The sequence below is a fragment of the Gambusia affinis genome, linkage group LG03 (assembly GCF_019740435.1).
Source record: "Gambusia affinis linkage group LG03, SWU_Gaff_1.0, whole genome shotgun sequence".
In the NCBI taxonomy this organism is placed as follows: Eukaryota; Metazoa; Chordata; class Actinopteri; order Cyprinodontiformes; family Poeciliidae; genus Gambusia; species Gambusia affinis.
The window spans coordinates 7,016,704-7,035,908 of NC_057870.1; the positions used below are offsets into that span (position 1 = coordinate 7,016,704).

Below are 19,205 nucleotides of genomic sequence, written 5' to 3' on the forward strand. Positions count from 1 at the left end.
GGTTCTCCAGAGTCCTGCTAATGACCTCATTATTTGACTCAGGTGTGTTGAAGTAGAGATACATCTAAAGGTTGCAGGAGACCGGACCTCGAGGACCAGGACTGCCCACCCCTGGTTTACACCTTCAGGAAGCAATCGTTTCTCAATAGTCCAGAGTCCAGCCCCTCTGGTAAAATCCAGGCCCTTGTTGTACACTTTGCTTTGTACAGACTAACAGTAATTCACATAGGTGAATTTGAAAAGTTTCACAACTTTTTCTTTTTTTGCTGTAAGGAATCATTTTACTGCAGCATCACAGTGTTACTACAGTGTTCTGGAAATTATCGTTGTGAATCTTGAAGAGTAATTTTCATAAAAACTATTTCTTAGTACGGTAAGTGACAAACCATTATAACTAAACGTATGACTTCTAGGCCTTAACACAGAGTAGATACATTTTCAGGAGCTCACTACAGTCATTCAATAATGTTTCTCTACCAATTTTCTCAAGCAAGTTTTCCCTTCAACACCATATTATTCCTTAAAGAGTCTGCTATCAATATGTTTGCACTCATATTACTGTATGTGGAATATTTATTAATCTTTCATGTTCCACTTGCAGGTCTGAAAAGCAACCACTATCCCATAAATGTCTTGAAATGTGTTCAGTATGTTTTCTTTTCTTTCTTCTTCTTTTTTTTTTTTTACTATCGGCTCTGGGGGTTGTTCTCCTGCATTTCTCTTTTCTGGCAAAGTCCAAAAATGATTACACTCTAAAAGCTTTAAATATGCTGTCAGGTCAGGCTGGTCCTGGAGGAGCCAAGCTGAACTGGCTTTGGAGCTCCAGTCAGAGCACATAGTACTTTAAAGATGTGTGTTTGCTTGGGGAGCCAAAATCCGGCTTTTAGCAATAACTCATAGAAACATAGAATGTAAAAGTAGAGATCGCTTGTTTAATTATTATTATTTTTTTTATTAAATATTGTTTGGAACCAGTGCAACCAGAGTGCTCAGGCACTTTGTGACATAAAAAACACATGGCAGAGTTTAAGTTTTTTTTTTTTTAGGCTCTTTAACCAAAACTATTCAGTTAACTAGGATTTTTTTGCTGGGACACAAACTGTTTTTAAAAAAAATCTTTTAGTAGAATTTTGTTTAACCCAGGGTTTATTACTGAATATGTTGTTACTTCCTGCGCCGCCTTTCTTTGTTGTCACAAATACTAGATGTTTTGTAAAATGTCAAATTATGTTTCAGAGTTGATTGTGAATTATCAGGTCAAGGTTTGACCATTCTGTCTTAGAGTTTGTACTGAAAGTGCACAAGTGTTGTCCAAACCTCTTCAGAATTGTCAGAAAACCCTTCAGTTTTTGTAACGATGTTTAGCTATGAAGTATAAGCTACCTGTAGCATCATGAACAGATAAAGGTTAGCCATTCATGGTTTTCCTAAGGTGATCGTTTTTACTGTGTCTCTTTTTGTCTTTTCATCAAATCATTTTTAGTCAAGCACCCAAAACGCAGTGTTACAAAATTCAAAGAAGTTGAGGCTTTCTCGGTTCTTTAATTCCTCGTACAATGGGGAGGTAAAACCATTTTCATTTTTACAACAATAAATCTCAAACATCTTCTGTGCAGGCAATAATACTGGAATTATTGCAAATTCTGTTTTTGTTAAAAATGTTGCTTTCCTATGAATAAATGAACTAATATCCAGTCATACAACCTCTGCTTCTTAGAAATGCTCCCCATTGTTGCATAGAGTTTTAAAACTCCTATCACCTGCCAACAAGTATTTTCATCTGGAGAATCGGGACATGCAGCATGTTTGATATCACCACGTAGGATTTCTGTTCAGGGATTAGGCTGGTCACTCCATGACAATGATGTTGTTTGGAACTAAGATGCTGCTCTCTTACCGGTGTGTGTGTGTGTGTGTGTGTGTGTGCTATTGTCTTGTTGAAACACCAATTTATGGGATATTTTTACTTTGTCTTAAGGCAGTGTGGATCCTTCAAGAACTTTGATTTCTTCCGCCTTATCCACAATGCCTGATATGCAACAACATGTCTGGACACATAGGATAAGAAATATCACCATAGCATAACGTCCAAGCCACTGTGCTTGAATTCAGTGTTTAGAGCAAACGTCTAAAATGTCGTCTGCAGCCCTTAGATTCAAAAGGACAATCTTGCTAGCATAAGTACACAAACTGTTTCTTGAACATGGTAATGTTTCAGTAACACAGCATCAGCGACATGTATGTCATGACAGTTGGCTCTGTTAAATTTCTATTTCTTTACTATCTTCTTTCTTACTATTTCACCTGTAGAAATAGATTTCATTTTACCTTAACGGGTAATCTGGTTGATGATGTAGGACTGCTGTTAATTTGAACAAAACTGTACATCAGGGCACCAAACCTATGCCTCAGTCCCACTCAGCAGTATGGCACTGAATGGTTTGACATGGTTTGGTTTGGTATGTTATTTTTACCAGAGGTTGGACTCTCAATGGGCAAGGAAACGCCTAAGGTGGTGTCATACTACTGCAACGACAAATGTGATGCACTAGAATGTCTCATTCTTCTTGGAAGCAGTCACAATTTTCTGTCCCCTAATCAATGGACTGTGTTGTGTAGTTCTGGCCTAACTGTCCTGTGGACGTACAAGTGAAGCGGGCAGAGGAATGGTGTGGAACGGGTCGGTTGTATGGGCCGCTTTTACACTGGGAACAGAAAAATATAGCATAGCAAACCACTATGACACTTTTTAGCACTTCTCTCCATAATAACAGCTCAGACTAAAACAGCAACTTCATGAACCAGAATTTATACCGGGCAGATTTTTACATCACAGCATGTTGTTACCCTCCTGTTGCTCAGTAGATCTAGTTTTACCCCAATATTTGAGTCTTGCTTGATTTTTGTTTAAGAAATTATGAAATAACTACATTTGCTAATGTAGAAACAGCACAGCACCCTATATGAAAGGAATCCTCAAAGGAACAACATGAAAGGGAAAGCTGTAGCGACTCGTCCGATGCTTTAACACACTACCAGAAGCTAACACTTGTTTTCTTCCAGGGTCAATGCTTTTAAATTCAACCTCTTTCCTTACAGCAGACACCACAATATATTAAGACCTTCAGCTGGAAAAGGACTCCTGACAATCTTTGCCGCTCACTGTGTGTCCTCAATCACACAGGTGAGGGATTAGACTGGCACATTTTTTTTTTCTCTCACTGGCTGATTTATATTGCAAGCCAAAGTCAGCAGCTAGGTGTGGATACCGCTCAGAGGCGGTGTCCCACAAGCGTCCTTATTAATCTCTCTTTCAGAAAGTGGAACGCTCAGCAGTAACCCAGAGGAGAAGCTCAAACAACCATCAATCCTCCAATAAAACACAGACAGCAATTTGCAAACCTCGCTGTAACACGCACAAGTTGCTTCCGCCGAGGACAGCCAGTAGCGTGTGTGAGCACCTAGGACGTAAGATGTAATATTACAGCAAGAATAAATACATTAGTAGAGAAATGCATCATAGGGGACGCTGCACATTGTTTGTTACACAGCAGCCCTTGAACAAGAGGCGTTTCTTTATTTATGTTTATTTCTGAGGGAACGCCAGATGATTATGTTCGTTGGGAAAATATTACACCCTGACCTAAAGGAATCAAACGCCTTTCTCCTCTTGGTCAAGATGAAAAATGGTCCTTCATTACTACTTTTAAATGCATATGTTATTTGAGAACATTATAAGAATCAATCTGTTTTTTATTGAAGACATATTGCTTTGAAAGGAAAAGGTCAAAATTTAAATAACTTTGCCCTAAATCCATTTAGGTCTCTAAATGCAGGGATTCAACTCATTTTCCTACTGGCACATGGCTTTGCATATCGTAGAGAAAATGAACTAAAGTTGCATTTCTTTTTTGTCCTTCTAGTCACATTTTTCCATTGGAACAAGTACAATTATATAGTGTTCAATTTAGCAAGCCACACTGCCTTGTAAATGAGGCATTAAAGGGCCATTTTGAGTAAAGAAATAAGCTCATCCTTTGGAAGATCAGCTCCTGACACATTGATGTGTATTTCCAGGATTAAAGGACTAATGTCTCAGCCAGATCTAGAGAAACTCATCCATGCGTTTATCTTCAGTCGTATTGATTATTGTAACAGCGTCTTCACAGGTCTGTCCAACAAATCAATCAAACAGCTGCAGCTGATCCAGAATGCTGCTGCTGGCGTTCTGACTAAAACCAGGAAGATAGAGCACATAACACCAGTTTTAAAGCTCAAAGAATAGACTTTAAAATACTGCTGCTAGTTTATAAATCACTGAATGGTTTAGCACCACAATACATTAAAGATTTGCTGTTATTGTATCCACCTTCCAGATCTCTCAGGTCTTCTGGTTCTGGTTCTGCTCTGCATCTCCAGAACCAGAATCAAACGAGGAGAAGCAGCATTCAGCATGTATGCACCACAAATCTGGAACAAACTTCCAGAAAACTGTAAAACAGCTGAAACACTGACTTCCTTTAAATCTTGACTAAAAGCCCACCTGTTTAGGATTGTATTTGAAACGTAATCAGTTATAAATTTATTGATGGAAATTGACTTAATGTCATATTTTGATTGTTGATTCTATGTTGCATTGTGTTTCTGTGCTTGATTTGATGTAAAGCACTTTGAAATGCCTTGCTGCTGAAATGTGCTATACAAATAAAATTTGATTGATTGATTGATTGATTGATTGATGTGTATGTGTTTTATTTGCCACCATTTTGCATAGTGTGTGTATAGTTTAATAAGCACAATGTTCTACAGCATCAGAGGTCGGTAACTTACTTTCGGCGCGAGCCATCTTTTATTTTTCAGTACTAAATAATCTGGAGAGGAACAATGAATGAATAAATGTCAGTTTGTGTGTGTAAGTGGTCAAATAATCATCAGCTGAATATACAGAAAAGTTGGGCTAGAGGCCATCAGTTGCAGGCGCTGCATTTAGCATGCAAAGGAGGGTGAGTCTTTATCTGAGTGAGTCTAAAAAGCACAGCATGAGATGGATTAATGCTACCTCTGACAGATTTAGGGTTAAAAGTAATCTTCTAATTTTACAAACACGTGTCTTCGGACTACAAGTATAATTAGCATTTTGCGGCATCCCAGCAAGAAATCTGACTTGATTTTGATAGAAGGAGGGAGCTAAAGATTAGAAGTAAGACTTCCAGCCACAACTACATAGGTCTGATCACAAAACAGAAATTGTCAAAATACTGTGGAAACATAAAGAAAGTTGGCCAGCAGTTATATAAAATAGTCGAATTAGTGTAATTCTATTAAATATTTTTGTAATGTCTTTAAAGAATGGTATAAATCAGAGTTGCACAAAATTAGATATTTTGTATGATATCCAATATGCCGATATACTAAAACTCATTTGGCCAGTAACCGATACCAATAGCGATATTTTTTCCCTATACCTACTTACTAAAACTATATGGCTTTTTCTACTGTGGAATTAAAATACTGCATTATCTTTGTCAATTTATCCTGCTACCAAATGCAAATCCTAAAAAGGAGGCTGAAAATGATGTAACACTTTCAACTTGCCTTATGTTTAATGTCAAATTCATGACATCCTCTCTCCCCAAGACAATGACACTCAGACAGTGCACATTTGTAACAGAAACTTCACAAACCTGCTCACGAGCATCAAGTGAAAAGCACATCAGTCGTGCATTAATGCTCTCAGTTTCTTATGGCGTTGTTCTGTGCTGCAGGCATAATTGTCACTGGTTTGGCATATATAACGCCTTTGATATCGGTGAATTATTTGGATGTTATGGCCCGTGTCCGATATTAAATTTTACAGCTAATATCGGCCGATGCCGATACCATGCCAATAATATTGTGCATCCCAAGTATAAATATTTTTAACATGCCAATTTAAAATAAAAGGTCAATTTAAAAAAGTATATATTTATGTTTCAAAATTCCCTGTTTGTCTTTGTTTTATTAGCTGTTAAGCATGCCCGCCTGTTTCCAATCTCAAACAGTCCTCTTAGTTGAAAGAAAATGACTTCTCCACTGGAACTATAGCATGTTGCTGTAAGACTATGATAATATTTCAGAGTCTTTGTGCTTTGTTACGTTTTGTTACTGAATAAGTCGTGATGTGAATATGTATTATATGTTAATATTAAAGGAGATCCTCTTTATCTGTTTGGCCTTGTTAAAATTTTCATTGCAGCTCTTTATGCAGAATCCATTGTAGGTGGCATAATTAAGTATAATCTTCTAAACAAGCCAGCAGATATGTTTTCTAACCTCTGGTAGTTATATTGGCTACATTTTACTCGATTGAAACATAAATGGAAAACTTTTTTTGTTGTTGGCCTACTTAAAAACAGTCATATGAAAACCAGTCGTCCTGTTTTTCCTTCTATGTCCCAGTAACTGTAAGGCACTGGCCTTACATGTGTAACAGGCACTTTTTATGCACAAAGCAATTCAAAGTGCAGCACTGAACATCAAAAGAAATACAGAAAGAAAATAAAGCTTAAACATAAAGGCATCGAATAGAATATAAAAATGTTAAAATGGAGATTAGTAAATGTTTTTTGTCAGGAGCTCATTAGTTAGGTTCATTTATTCAAAAACTGCTGCAGAGAGAATTTAGTAGCCCTGATTTAAAGGAATCAAACGATTCTGCACGTCAGGTTTTTGTGGAGTTTGTTTCAGAGTTGAGGTGCATGGAAAACAAATCGTGTCCGATCTGGTCTCCGAGGACCGGAGGGTCTGAAGAGCAGCTTAGAAATGGATTTCAACCCAAGAACTTTTAGTTTGTTAAGGATCAATAACAGAATTTTTCAGATTACTAGACACTTTAAATGAGAGAGATAATGTGAATATGTACAAAAAATGGGTTTTAAAAGCTGCTTTTAGTAATAAAGGGGGGAAAACGCTTCTCAAACCAACTGGCCATGTCTGCCTGAAAAGTAACCGGTCTCTTCTTACGATGCAAAAAATACGAAGCGACTCCAAGCATTTTGATTTGTTCAGCTTCAAAAGCTACACCAACATCTAATTACTGTTTGACTGGAGAACCAGAAAGACAACATGAAGTAGGTTTAGAGACCTCAAAAAGCCACACTTCATGCCTAAGACTAGAGACACTACAAAACAGATGAGAAACATTGGCAATGACATCCATCAACCTGAAAAGGTTTTTTTTGGGGGGGGGAGGTCTCCAGGAGCCACAGCACTTTGACTGTTTGAGATGCTTGGCATAACCTTAAGTGGGGCTTTCCATGCTAAAAAACAAAGTCTCCAGTTTGGCTAAAATAAAAAATATTCTGTAAAGAACAGAGAACCAAAATCCCTCCAGTACCAGTTATTGTAATCACGTAATGTCAAAGTATTTATCAGGTTTTCCATAGCAGGCCAGGTTGGTTGAGATTTGATCCCTTCCTAAATGAATTCATCGTCACAAACCGCTCCTTGCATTCACTCTGGTTATTTTTGTCTGTTCATCTCCGAACTAAACAATGCCAGGCCTCATTTGGCTCAATCCACTTCATCACGACGATCATTGTCTTGGATTAACATAGAGATCTCCATAGTTACTGTTATCTGATTCAACCTGTTTCAATGACAGTATTTTGACTGAAATAGCTGCGTCAGGGTGGAAAAATGCAATCTTTTTTTCCTATGAGTTTAACATTTAACATTCATTTGATTCTCACTTCCTTACACCAAGATACACTTGTTCGCTGTTCAGGCCTCGCCCTATTGATCGCAGCAGAAAGTGTAACAACTTACAGGGCGCTACAGCAGTCGTAGGAAAGGACAGTATAAGAAATTCTGCTTTGAAATAATGTAACGTTACACAGGTAAAATCCACTTTTCTTCCCTCGTTGGCTGAATCAGATAAGAATCCAGTTTGAGCTGATGCCGAATATAAACATGCAGATTTAGTTACTCCAGCGTCCGAGGCGTCTGTTTAGCGTTTTCATTTGGGGGTTTTTTGTATCGTACGGTGCTGCTGCTCTTCTAATTAGCACTTTTTCAGTGCGATCCTCTCTTTCCAAGCATTGAAGGATCCTCGAACGACACGCCAGAGTTGTTGTCGACCTTGTAGCTGCGAATCTGTGTGAAGTGGATGTATGAAGAAGTATCTAAATCTGGAGCGCAGTATGGCGTCCTGTAGGTGTGAATGAGTAACAGTGTGAAGGAATCTTATTTTGGTTCATTCTGTTGGAAAGTAGTGAATGCCGTTTTGTACGTTTTGAAATTTGATCTTGCGTTTAACTATGGGAATCCATTATGTAACACATTTGTGTTTTGAGGTTTAATTATTATTTAAGGCCCACTAATTCCAACCCATTATTGGGTGTCAGTTTATTCACTTGAATGACTCAACACTGAGAAGACCAGAAAGCTTTTTACTTGTTATTTGTTATTCTTTATTTGATGCAATTCATGCAAACCAAAGATTTATTTTCCCTTAATTTAACACCTTTCAAAAATAGATGGATTTTACTCATCTAAATCTCCATTTAGCATTAACTTTTTACTTTTAAGTTACCGTAATTTCCGGACTATAGAGCGCACCTGATTATAAGCCGCACCCCCCTACATTTTTAAAGGAAACGCATTTTGTACATACATAAGCACATAAGCCGCACCAGTGTATAAGCCGCATGTGCCTACATTGAAACATGAGATATTTACAAAGAAAGACGGTACACAGAAAGTGATTTTAAAGTTTTAATAATATGCCGTAGCTTTTCTTTCTGAACAGCACCAATATAGCAAAACAACACTAACAGGGCTGGTTTAAATAACATACGGTTAAAAGTCACGGAGAGCCGTCATCCTCTTCCTCCTGTGCTCTGAAAACCATGGAAGTCTTCTTCCTCAGTGTCTGTTTCCTTTTTTGTCGGCCAGCTCGATTGCTTTTAACTTGAAAGCTGCATCATATGCATTTCTTCTTGCATTCTCCATGATGAGGGTCTGTTCAAGCTAATTTTATTCATGCACAAAGCACGATGTTACATTAGTCTTCCTCTACAGATATATTCCAGCTGTCTCACGCTTACCTTTTCTGCTCCAGCGCCCCTACTGGCCGTTAGAAAAAATTCATAAATAAGCCGCAACGTTGTATAAACCGCAAGGTCGAAAGCGTGAGACAAAAGTCGCGGCTTATAGTCCAGAAATTATGGTACTTTGACTTTCTGTGTAACCAACATTGACCAACAATTTTTGAAGTTAATTTTAGACAGTGCTATGTTCAGAAAGGATGTGAGGATCTTTGATTATTATTTACTTCTGTTGTTTTTTTTTGTTTTTTTTAGTGGAGCTGAAATTCAACTTGGACCAGTACGTGAACAAACGCTACCCAGGCCTGGTGAAGATTGTGAGGAATAACAAGCGGGAGGGCTTGATCCGAGCCAGGATCCACGGCTGGAACGCCGCCACGTCTCCCGTCGTTGGCTTCTTTGACGCTCACGTCGAGTTCAACACTGGCTGGTAAGAAAAGGTCACATTTTAACGGGTGAAAGTCCAAGCTGCTTCTTTGCTCTCGCTCACCTTTGCTGTTGTGCTTATTTTTTAAAACAGAGGGATGTCATGTGACAGCATGTGTAAAAAAAAAAATCAAATATGTTGTGCAGTTTGGTCTGGTTCTTATATAACACCATATCAAGCTCTAACTGATACATCACTATCTATACATTGGTCCAAAACATAAGTGCAGGTTTTTAGATGCTTTTTTTTTTAAATATGTTTCTCCATTATTAGCACAACTGCAGCAACTGAGCATGTAACGCATACACGAAAGTGACTGAAACTAAGACACGCCCCCTCACTCTGATTGGTTGTTTCTTGTTGTGTTTCAGCAGTCAAGACCACAGGGAGCTGCAGTACTTTTTTCTTTCTTTTTTTTTTTTGTGATAATACCAACATTTTTAAGAACGCCATGGAAAGCATGTTACGTACTATTAGCGGTACTTGCACCACAGATTGAGATGTTGCTGTAAAACATGTACATTCAGCAAGCAGTCCTGACCATTTCAGCTCAAAGTAATTTTATCCCTGGGTGCTGCACTGATTTTGGTGGAATGAAATTACTTCCCGGCATCTCGCTGTGTCTGCCTGTTTCATAAGTTTATCAGCAAGCTGAGAACGATGCAGTTGGCACCTAATTTGCGCTTGTCACCTTGTCAGTATTTGAAGATGAAGTGTAGCGGCAGTTTCCATGCAAGCTGCCTGGAAGGCAAGAGTTCGACACGGGAGGAAGAGACGGCTGGAGGGGGAAGTGGAGGAACCTAGGAGGACAACAGCTTGCGACGCTTGGGTCTCACATTAGTAAAAGTCTCTGGGTGATCCGGTGCTTCTATCAGAGTAGATGGGTAAAATTGAAACAAAATCTAAAATTATTTTATCCTTTCTTCACCAGGTCTGCCACAGAAATGACAGAAATCTTGACATTTAAAAGGTAGAATAATTAAAATTATGTTCCTTTCTTCACAATCAATGCAGTTCCAACTTTAGTGTACGGTTGCAGCTTACAATTATCTTAGTAATCAATCAGTTGTTCTGATGATTCATTGAGTACTTGGATAAAAAAAAAAATGTTTTTTTTTTAAATGGCACATTCTGCGGGTGTTTCATGTAACCACTTAAGCCTTTTTTACACAGTATTAGAAACAGGTTAAAATATGCAAATAGTCAAGCATTCAATTATTTTTTTGACTCAGAAAATAAGAATTTTATTGCCTAAAATACATTAGCGTAGTATTCCTTTAGTGTACCCTTAGTTCTCTGTAGCAAAGGATACATCTGCAGCTAAATAAATACTGTTTATTCATTTCTTGGTTATTTTTTGGATTAGAAATTGGATAGCATAATGTAAGTAATAGAAATTTCTTTCATTGGGTGAAGCTAAAACTATGCCACTTGAGGAGTTTTGGGTCATAAATGAAAAATGTATGTATTTTCTTGTAGAATTGTTACTTCATTCCTTCTCCCTGTATGTTGTTCTTTCAGCAAATTTCCTTATTTTTATAAATCTGTTTACTCCAGTTAATGATTAATCAATTGCTAAATCAATTGATAATAATTTCAATAATCGATTAATAATCAATCAGTCACGATTAATCCTTTCAACCCTGCTCCCGGGTGATGAAAATTTGAAATAATTTTCCACAGGTCTGTAGGAATACTTGTGCAAATCCTGCAGTGCATCAGAATCTGATGTTTCCTTCAGTCTGCAAATCTTCCAGGCTTTTGTTTTCTTGACAGTTTGATATAAACTGTAAACCAGGGGTTTTCAAAGTATGAAAGGGTGAGCCCCCCTTCAAGGAGCTTAATGCCTGCTGGAAAGTAACTAAGTTACTTTCCAAGTCAAGTAGTAACTAACTGCAGGAAAGTAACTAACTGCAGGATTAAGTAACTTTTTAGTTACTTTCAGCAGCTGCTAACAACAACGCTCTGCCTCCTGTGAAAATCACATTGAGCTTTGCCAATATGTAATTGTAAGTTATTTTATAATGGTAACATCAACAATGTGTCTCCACTGATAAGGTTGAACTGAAGAGGAGATTGTACAAAAAATAAAAAACATGAGTAATTTGTGTGGTCCACTGTTGTCTGGAAAACTCTAAGAAGGATTTTAAAGCCCCCCTCCCCCCAGCCTCCAGATTCTGCGTTACGCCCCTGAGTTTGATGTCGCAGCGCACAGAGCTCCTCCTGCAGCTCCACAGCTCCGATGGCTGCGACACTTACCGTAATATTAATAATTATAACGGTGCTAACTTGCCATTATAACTATTGCCAACTACGGACACGTTTATTCGTGGCTGTTTTCACGTTTATTGCGCTGTTTATATTGGTCTCGATGTTTGCAGTTTTCTGGAGCGCAACGCGAAGCTCGATGTCATTGAGAGGTAATAAATTAAATTGACATTAACAAAGACACAGCGGGACGGATCATCCGGGAAATGATGAACAGGGAGAGACGGAGTAAAACTACCTTAATGACGGACAAATTCTGGGATTTATTATGAGTCTCTGCTTATTTCCAAACCCAAATGAGCAACTTCACGTTCAAAAACGAGCCCAAAAAGGCGCAACCCGCCGCTCATTAAATCTGCAAGCGACTTTAAAAAAATGAAGCCCAAAGCCGCTTATAATAATCGGACTTGTCGACAGAAACTCAAAATAGTTCCAGTTTTTCCACCAACAAAACGCGCATCTCCCTCCATTGTTTACATTTCTGTCGCATAGAGACGTCGGTCACTCGACAAGACGAGTAGAGGAAATACGATTAAATTACAAAAGAAGATAGTAACGCAAAAATGATTTTGATAAGTAACTGTAGTCTGACTACTGGATTTGAAATAGCAACGCGTTAGATTACTCGTTACTGAAAAAAGTGGTCCGACGTCAGTAACGTTGCTGACATCATTGGCCAAAACATCCTCTAAGGGGGGAAACATTTCCACTGATCCCGCTCCGCGCACCCACAGTACCAACTTTTCCTAAATCCACAGAGTTGATCGTGAGCGTAAAAGACGTTTCTCACATCAGTAGACAGCAAGCAGATAGCTTTTCCGGTTTACTTTTTCCCTCGCACCGCGCCTCCCCTAAAGTGCTCTGGCGCCCCCCCGGGGAGGCGCGCCTCACACTTTGAAAACCGCCGCTGTAAACAATTAAAAACTAAACATGATTATACAGACTGTATAAACTCTACACTAACCTTGCGATATATTTGGAAGTTGTCACTGGTCCACTTGTCCTGTGGTGTGGGACTGAAAAGAGACATCTGGTTGGACAGTGGACAGGAAGTGATGACGCAACAGTTTCAGGTGGAACTGGAAGATAACCAAGGGATTAAATCATCTTCTGGCTTTATGTGAAATACTGCAATGTAACCTTTTGTGGATATTCCAGTGCTGATTTCTTTTTAACTTAAGTTTTGTGATTCTTTCCACTATTTGGGAAAAAAAAAACATGTTAAACTGAACCTTTAATGTTTTGATTCCTCTAATTTTTCAGTATATGTTAAATTTGTTTTTGACACATTCCCAGTGCACATGACCAGTGACACTTTTAATTATTTATTATTCATTAATAACTTTTATAGCTGAGGCCTGTTTTAAGTGCAAACGTGAATAAATCCAATTTCATCAATTGCAATATTCTGAGCGCTGTAAGTGTTTTCCCACTCACTCAGGAACAAAAAGGTCAAAGGCCTCTGAATGCTCCTGAGATGACAGCTGAGCTAATGTGTCTGTGCCATTCTGATTTGTACAGTTAATAAATGATTCCACATTAATAATGCAACAGTAAACTGTAAATCCATCCATCCATCCATTTTCTTTACACCCTTCTTCCCTAAATGGGGTCAGGAGGGTTGCTGGTGCCGATCTCCAGCTGCATCCCAGGCGAGAGGCGGGTTCACCCTGGACAGGTCGCCAGTCTGTCGCAGGGCAACACAAAGACTTACAAGACAAACAACCATTCACACACACTCACACCTAGGGAGAATTTAGAGAGACCAATCAACCTGACAGTCATGTTTTTGGACTGTGGGAGGAAGCCGGAGAACCCGGAGAGAACCCACCATGCACAGGGAGAACATGCGAACTCCATGCAGAAAGATCCCCGGCCGGGAATCGAACCCAGGACCTTCTTGCTGCAAGGCAACAGCTCTACCAACTGCGCCACTGTGCAGCCCACTAAACTGTAAATCAACGTCCAATATTTAAACAGTTATAAAAGTCCTGCTTTGAGATCTAACACCGGTCGGTACACAATTTCTGAATTTAGTTATAAAGCTGAGCTTACAAGGCTAATTTTATGGTGGTGTTCCTAACAGAAAATATTTGGTGCAACAGTGCAACCGGTACACAATTTTGGTGCAGATCCGTCAGAAGGCTGACCTTTGACCTATCAGCTGATAGGTCAAGACTCCTGTCGTGGTACCACTTGAATTCCCAAACATCCTGAGAGCAATCCATTACTTTACAGATATTTGTGGATTGTCTGCATCCTTTGACTCTTGATTTTAAAATTTAAAAAAAAAAAATATTATTTATTTATTTTTTTTTACTTTTTTGGCCACAAAAATGACTAGACACTTGATTTCTATACATGTCATTATAGTGTCCTTGGATGCTCACAAATAAGTCTGTTACAATAAACCACTAATAAGTAAATCACATAATAAATTAAAATGAGCTTTATGATTTACATACAGTTGATTATTATTTTTTGAAGGGCAATTTTTGTTTAGAGACTTTTTAGTCCATTTTACGTACGGTTTTGATTTTGTGTGGTGTTTTTATGAGTTTTCTTTGGTTTTTGTGTTTTATTCTGGATATTTACAACGTCCAGTTGCAGTGTGGAGCGACAAAATTAAACCTTACTGGTCGACTAGAAGGCAAACTTCCATTATTCTGCTATTATCAATATATTATTGTGAAATGGTCTCAAAAGTAACAATGTTATCGTTTATCGCAATAATTTCTGGGATAATTTATCGTCCTGCAAACGTTGTCACCTTGATAGACCTGCTCGCGAATCTCCTGAAGTTTATTTAGCTGAAATAAAAACATCTGAAGGGAACGCGGCTTGCAGAGGGATGTTTTAATGATCCTTGCTTCATAGCTGGAATGCGACCTGCAGGTCACACACGGCATGCCAACCACTCAGGAAGCGGCGCACATGAGAATCTGCATCATTGCCTAATGATACACATAATAATTGATGTCTGCGTGGTTCCCACAGCAGTTTTCCCATCTGTTGGTTCCAGAAATAGACGTGCTTTTCCTTCCTTTCCCCCCATACAGGCACTCTCATCTCCATGCAACGTTATCGGCCTCCACCCATCTCCGTCCTCGCTCCGGCCTGTCACCAAAACAGTGCGTGGCCTTAGCTTTACCTGCTGCCAACGTGGGATTTGTTTTTCTCCCAGCTGCCATCCTCACAAACCTGCGCAGACACACACACACACACACACCCTTGCCGACAATCAGTCATCTTCGTTTTTATTCGACAACCAGCAGCAATAGCTTTTCCTGCCTTCAGATCTGCTTTTGCGTGAGGTTTTATTTACTGAAGTCAAAGAAGACGAGAGCGGCATCGCTGTGATCTTTGTTCAAGTGCCGTTGCCAGGTGGAAGGATATAGGAGATGACAGGCATCTTCAAGAAGCACATTTGTGGTGCTTTTCTATCAGAGCGTGTGTGTATGTAGATATAAATGTATATATATATATATATATATATATATATATATATATATATATATATATATATATGGGTGTGTGTGTGAATTTATCTCGGGCTATATGCCTGCAAACACTGAATAACGCTCTGCTTTATTCAGATAGATTCACTTGTGATAACTGCAGTTCCTGTTTGTTAGAATGGGAAGAATACCTATTTATCATAATATGATTATTCACCATGGCACATGCATTGATAAGTGAGATGGATGGTAGCTGAGATGTTGTGGTGAATCTCCCCTCAGTGACCTTGCACTCGCTGCCTGTGCATACTGAGCCAGAGACGGTGCTGTCGGCTCCTAGCTGCAGCACTGTGATTCATTGGCGAAGGCTTCCCCTCCGGGGGGAGAGGGGGGTACATTTGCAGCTGAAACGTATCGCTGGTTCACATTATTATTAAGGCAAACATAATTGCATCGTGCCATATACGGTGCGTTTGAAAGCAGCGTTCCATTCCCTCACACCGCGCCGCCTTACGAGGATTTAAGAGGCCGCTGGCTCTCAGCTGCGGAGTCTGAATACCGCAGCCCTCCTTTTGCTATAATACGAGGGTGTCAAACTGTAGCTTAGGTTACTGAGGTGTTGCGTCAACCGCCAGTCCGTCCCTGCCAACACCTGATAATGATTCAGCCCTGTGACAGCAATTGTTTGTCGAGCCCTAAACGGGAGCGTGCTGTAAAGAAGCAGATTAGGAGGAAGTAAAGGCGCCGTAATTAGGGCCAACCATTTCCATAGCGTCAGCCGCCGCAGCTGTTTGGAAGCGCGGGGAAATTGATATTTATTTGGCTTCTGGAGTCAAATCTGCGGTTATTAACAATTGATGATGAGCGGAGTCACAGCTGCTCCATGCCGACTGTAACGGTGGAGATAATATTGCCGTTGCAGGGAGGTTTTAATAAGTGCCACGCTACAGACAGCCGCGCTTTGATGGATTTCAAACATGCCACTGCCTTTATGAGCCATTAAGAGCATCTGAGAACAAGACAAACTGAAGTTCATAAAACTAAACCTGGATCAAATTAGCCTCCTGTATTTATTGAGTATGTCATATTTCCCACAGCTCTAACGAAGATTGCTTTGTAAAAAAAAAAAAAAAAAAGAAAACATTCACACAGTTTGGAACTTTATCCGCATTTTGGCACATCATGATGTCAAATACTATTTACTTATTGTTTTTTTATTAGAGACACACCGATCCGATATTAATATCAGTATCAGCCTTGATTTCACTTAGGGATATTAGATGAGCTTGTAGTCGTAGTGGTGCAGAGATACTTTCAATTCATGGCACGTAGCTTTTTATTCTTAGCAAACGTGAATTACGCTCCAATCATACTTTGTGCAGGAGCAGCTGGATTGAAGTGAATGGAAAAAGTCTCAACAATTCTGAGATCCTCAGATCTCAGGCTAAGCTGACCACCAAATCCAAAGAAAGGAAAAAAAATAATACAGATTTATGCTGTTTCTGCAACTGTTCAGCGTCTCACCACCTCCTGAGCAAATACATTTGGAGTGAGTGCAGAATCTCACATTGCACTCTTAGACCTTTCTCCAGTTTTCTGCCTCTGGAAGCTGCCATGTGCTCCAGGTGAAGCCAGGCGCCGTAATGAATTGAAATTCTGCGCGGGGCCCTTTACCTTCTTGAAATTCAGCCTCTTTCATGGGAGGCAAAAGACCGGCCGGTTTTATGATGTGCTCTAAATATGCATGTCGAAGCCACTCTGTGAGACTGGCAACAGAAATTACAGTGGCTGGTTGCACAGGCAAAGATTTAAAATGGTTAAAAGCCCTTCCCATATTACTCCCATTACCATATGCATTCAGAAAATGAAAATTACAATTTGCAGGACTTATTTTCAGCATTTTGTAGTTGCCTAAAGCAGAGAAGCCCTGGTGCTGTTTTTCATGAAAACCAGCCAACAGGTTTTTTTATGATACTAAAAAATCATTTAGTTATTTTTAAAAAATCGTTAAAAAATCATTTTAACTAAATGTTAAACTGTAATGCAACATTTTGTGGTTATTATGGAATATATTTCAAATGTTTCGCTGAAAAAACATCAGTGATAAATCACACCAGGAGGTTGTGATTAGTAAGTAACTTTTACAATTAATTAGTCAATAAAACATCTAATTTTGCTTACTCGGTGGATTTTTACCATCGTATCCTTGTTACCTTCTAAAAATTAAAAAAGTGAAACATTGTCAACGTCTGCTTTAAGGGCTATCAGTAGCATTTTTATATTTTTCAACATCATGAACTGCAGGTTGACTTTGTCAATGTAGACCATGTACATGCCTGATTTCAAGAAACATGTGGAACAAAAAAACAAATGAACAAACTCCTGGCTTCAATGCATAACACAATGACTGGCCAAAGTGAAAGCAGAGGTAGCGTAAATGTGAAACAATGGGGTGAAAGTGAGCAAGGTGTCAAGTGCAAGTGAGGAGGAAACAGGAGAAATATTTTCTGAGAAGCAGTAGCTTAGAGATCTAACACACCGGAACCCAGTCCTTTTGTAATTCACTCCAGTGACGTACGACCACTTTAAAGTAAAACCCTGCAATTCTTTCAGCGTTCGATCTGGTTTGGATAGCTCTTGTTGATTTGACATGTTAGCACTGTTGCACACCACATAGTGGTGTGCAACAGATGGCAGAAAGGAAGTGAAGCACCTGAGCATCTCAATTTCATGTAGATCAGGTAAAAAAATGTCACTTCAAGCTAAAACTTTACATCACTGATTGTGATCAAGTTTTTTAACATGCTCACATGCATTTAGAGAAGAGTTACCATCAATAGCTGTCTCATCTGTTCAGCATGGAGACTGAGAATGGGTAAAAAGATACCCATAATCTGAAAGCATCCAAAGATATTTTGTACTGACAAAGCTAAACATAAGGAACACAAAAAAAAAACATTAAAATGTTAAAACTCTACACTATTAAACAACAGCCATATGCTCCACCCACACAGAGGCATAAAGCTTTTTATTGTTGGGGCTCTGCCTCTACAGATTCGGCATCTTGGGAGACAAGAAACTATCATTTTTGGCACCAGGTTCCCGATTGGATGAATGTCCACACTCTGGTTTCATGTTTCCTTGTTACCTTGCCACCTGAGTCTTTTTTTTAAAACAAAATTTGTAAACAATGACATCAAACAATGTAGTTTTGTTTTTGTGTCGTTCTGTGGAAGTTTTACAGCACCACCGATTGGTCTGGCATGTCTGCAACATGTCCTTGTCGTGTGGATGCTCATTTTTACTTGATCGTTTAAATCGACCATGTTTGTCTTTGTGTGCATGAAGGCCTTGGTCTTCTTGAGGGTGTGGTCAGTGACTCCATTTGTGGTATCTGGTGTTGCCATGGCATGAACCATATTGTGTCCTCCTCTGTCTCATCCTTTGGTTAAAGATTCTCACCGCTCTACAATACAAAGCAAAATGTTGTCTGCACTAATTTACTCCCACAAAGCTAACCTCCTCTTCCTACGTAGAGCACCTTTTGAGAGCACGAGTGCTCACTCTGTCCAATTTGTATCGCCAATATGGGGCCACACATTTCTTCAACACATTAAGGGCAGGAAGGTCTTTCATTGTCTAAAAAACATTCTGTTTTCTGCTTAAAATGCCCTTCTTTGCTCTGAGGCTCAAAGCATCACATTCTACAGCCCACATGGGAGCTTTTCTGGCTTTCTGTTCTCTGGGTCCAAAAAAAAAAAAAGTGAAAATGCGGATACATTTTTTTCATGACTTAGAAAATGTTCAAGATGTATTTGCTTCTAAAATATGTTAAATGCACATTAATTTTCTATACCTAGAAACCCGATTTTCTATTTGGAAAGAAATTATTTTCATCAATTTATCGATATCCGTCGTGCAACAATACGGACTTTCTGAAACAGAGGTTGGTATGCTGGACCGATT

General features: G+C 39.1%; 1 protein-coding gene across 3 annotated transcripts in view; it reads left to right on the forward strand.

Moving 5' to 3' along the window:
* galnt9 (polypeptide N-acetylgalactosaminyltransferase 9) overlaps positions 1–19,205 on the forward strand; it is a 116,903-nt gene that overhangs the window by 42,768 nt on the left and 54,930 nt on the right. For all 3 annotated transcript variants that reach the window (XM_044110754.1, XM_044110753.1, XM_044110752.1), the window contains one exon: positions 9,342–9,516. In XM_044110754.1, the coding sequence (XP_043966689.1) occupies positions 9,342–9,516 (175 nt within the window). The remainder of the gene's footprint in view (positions 1–9,341; positions 9,517–19,205) is intronic.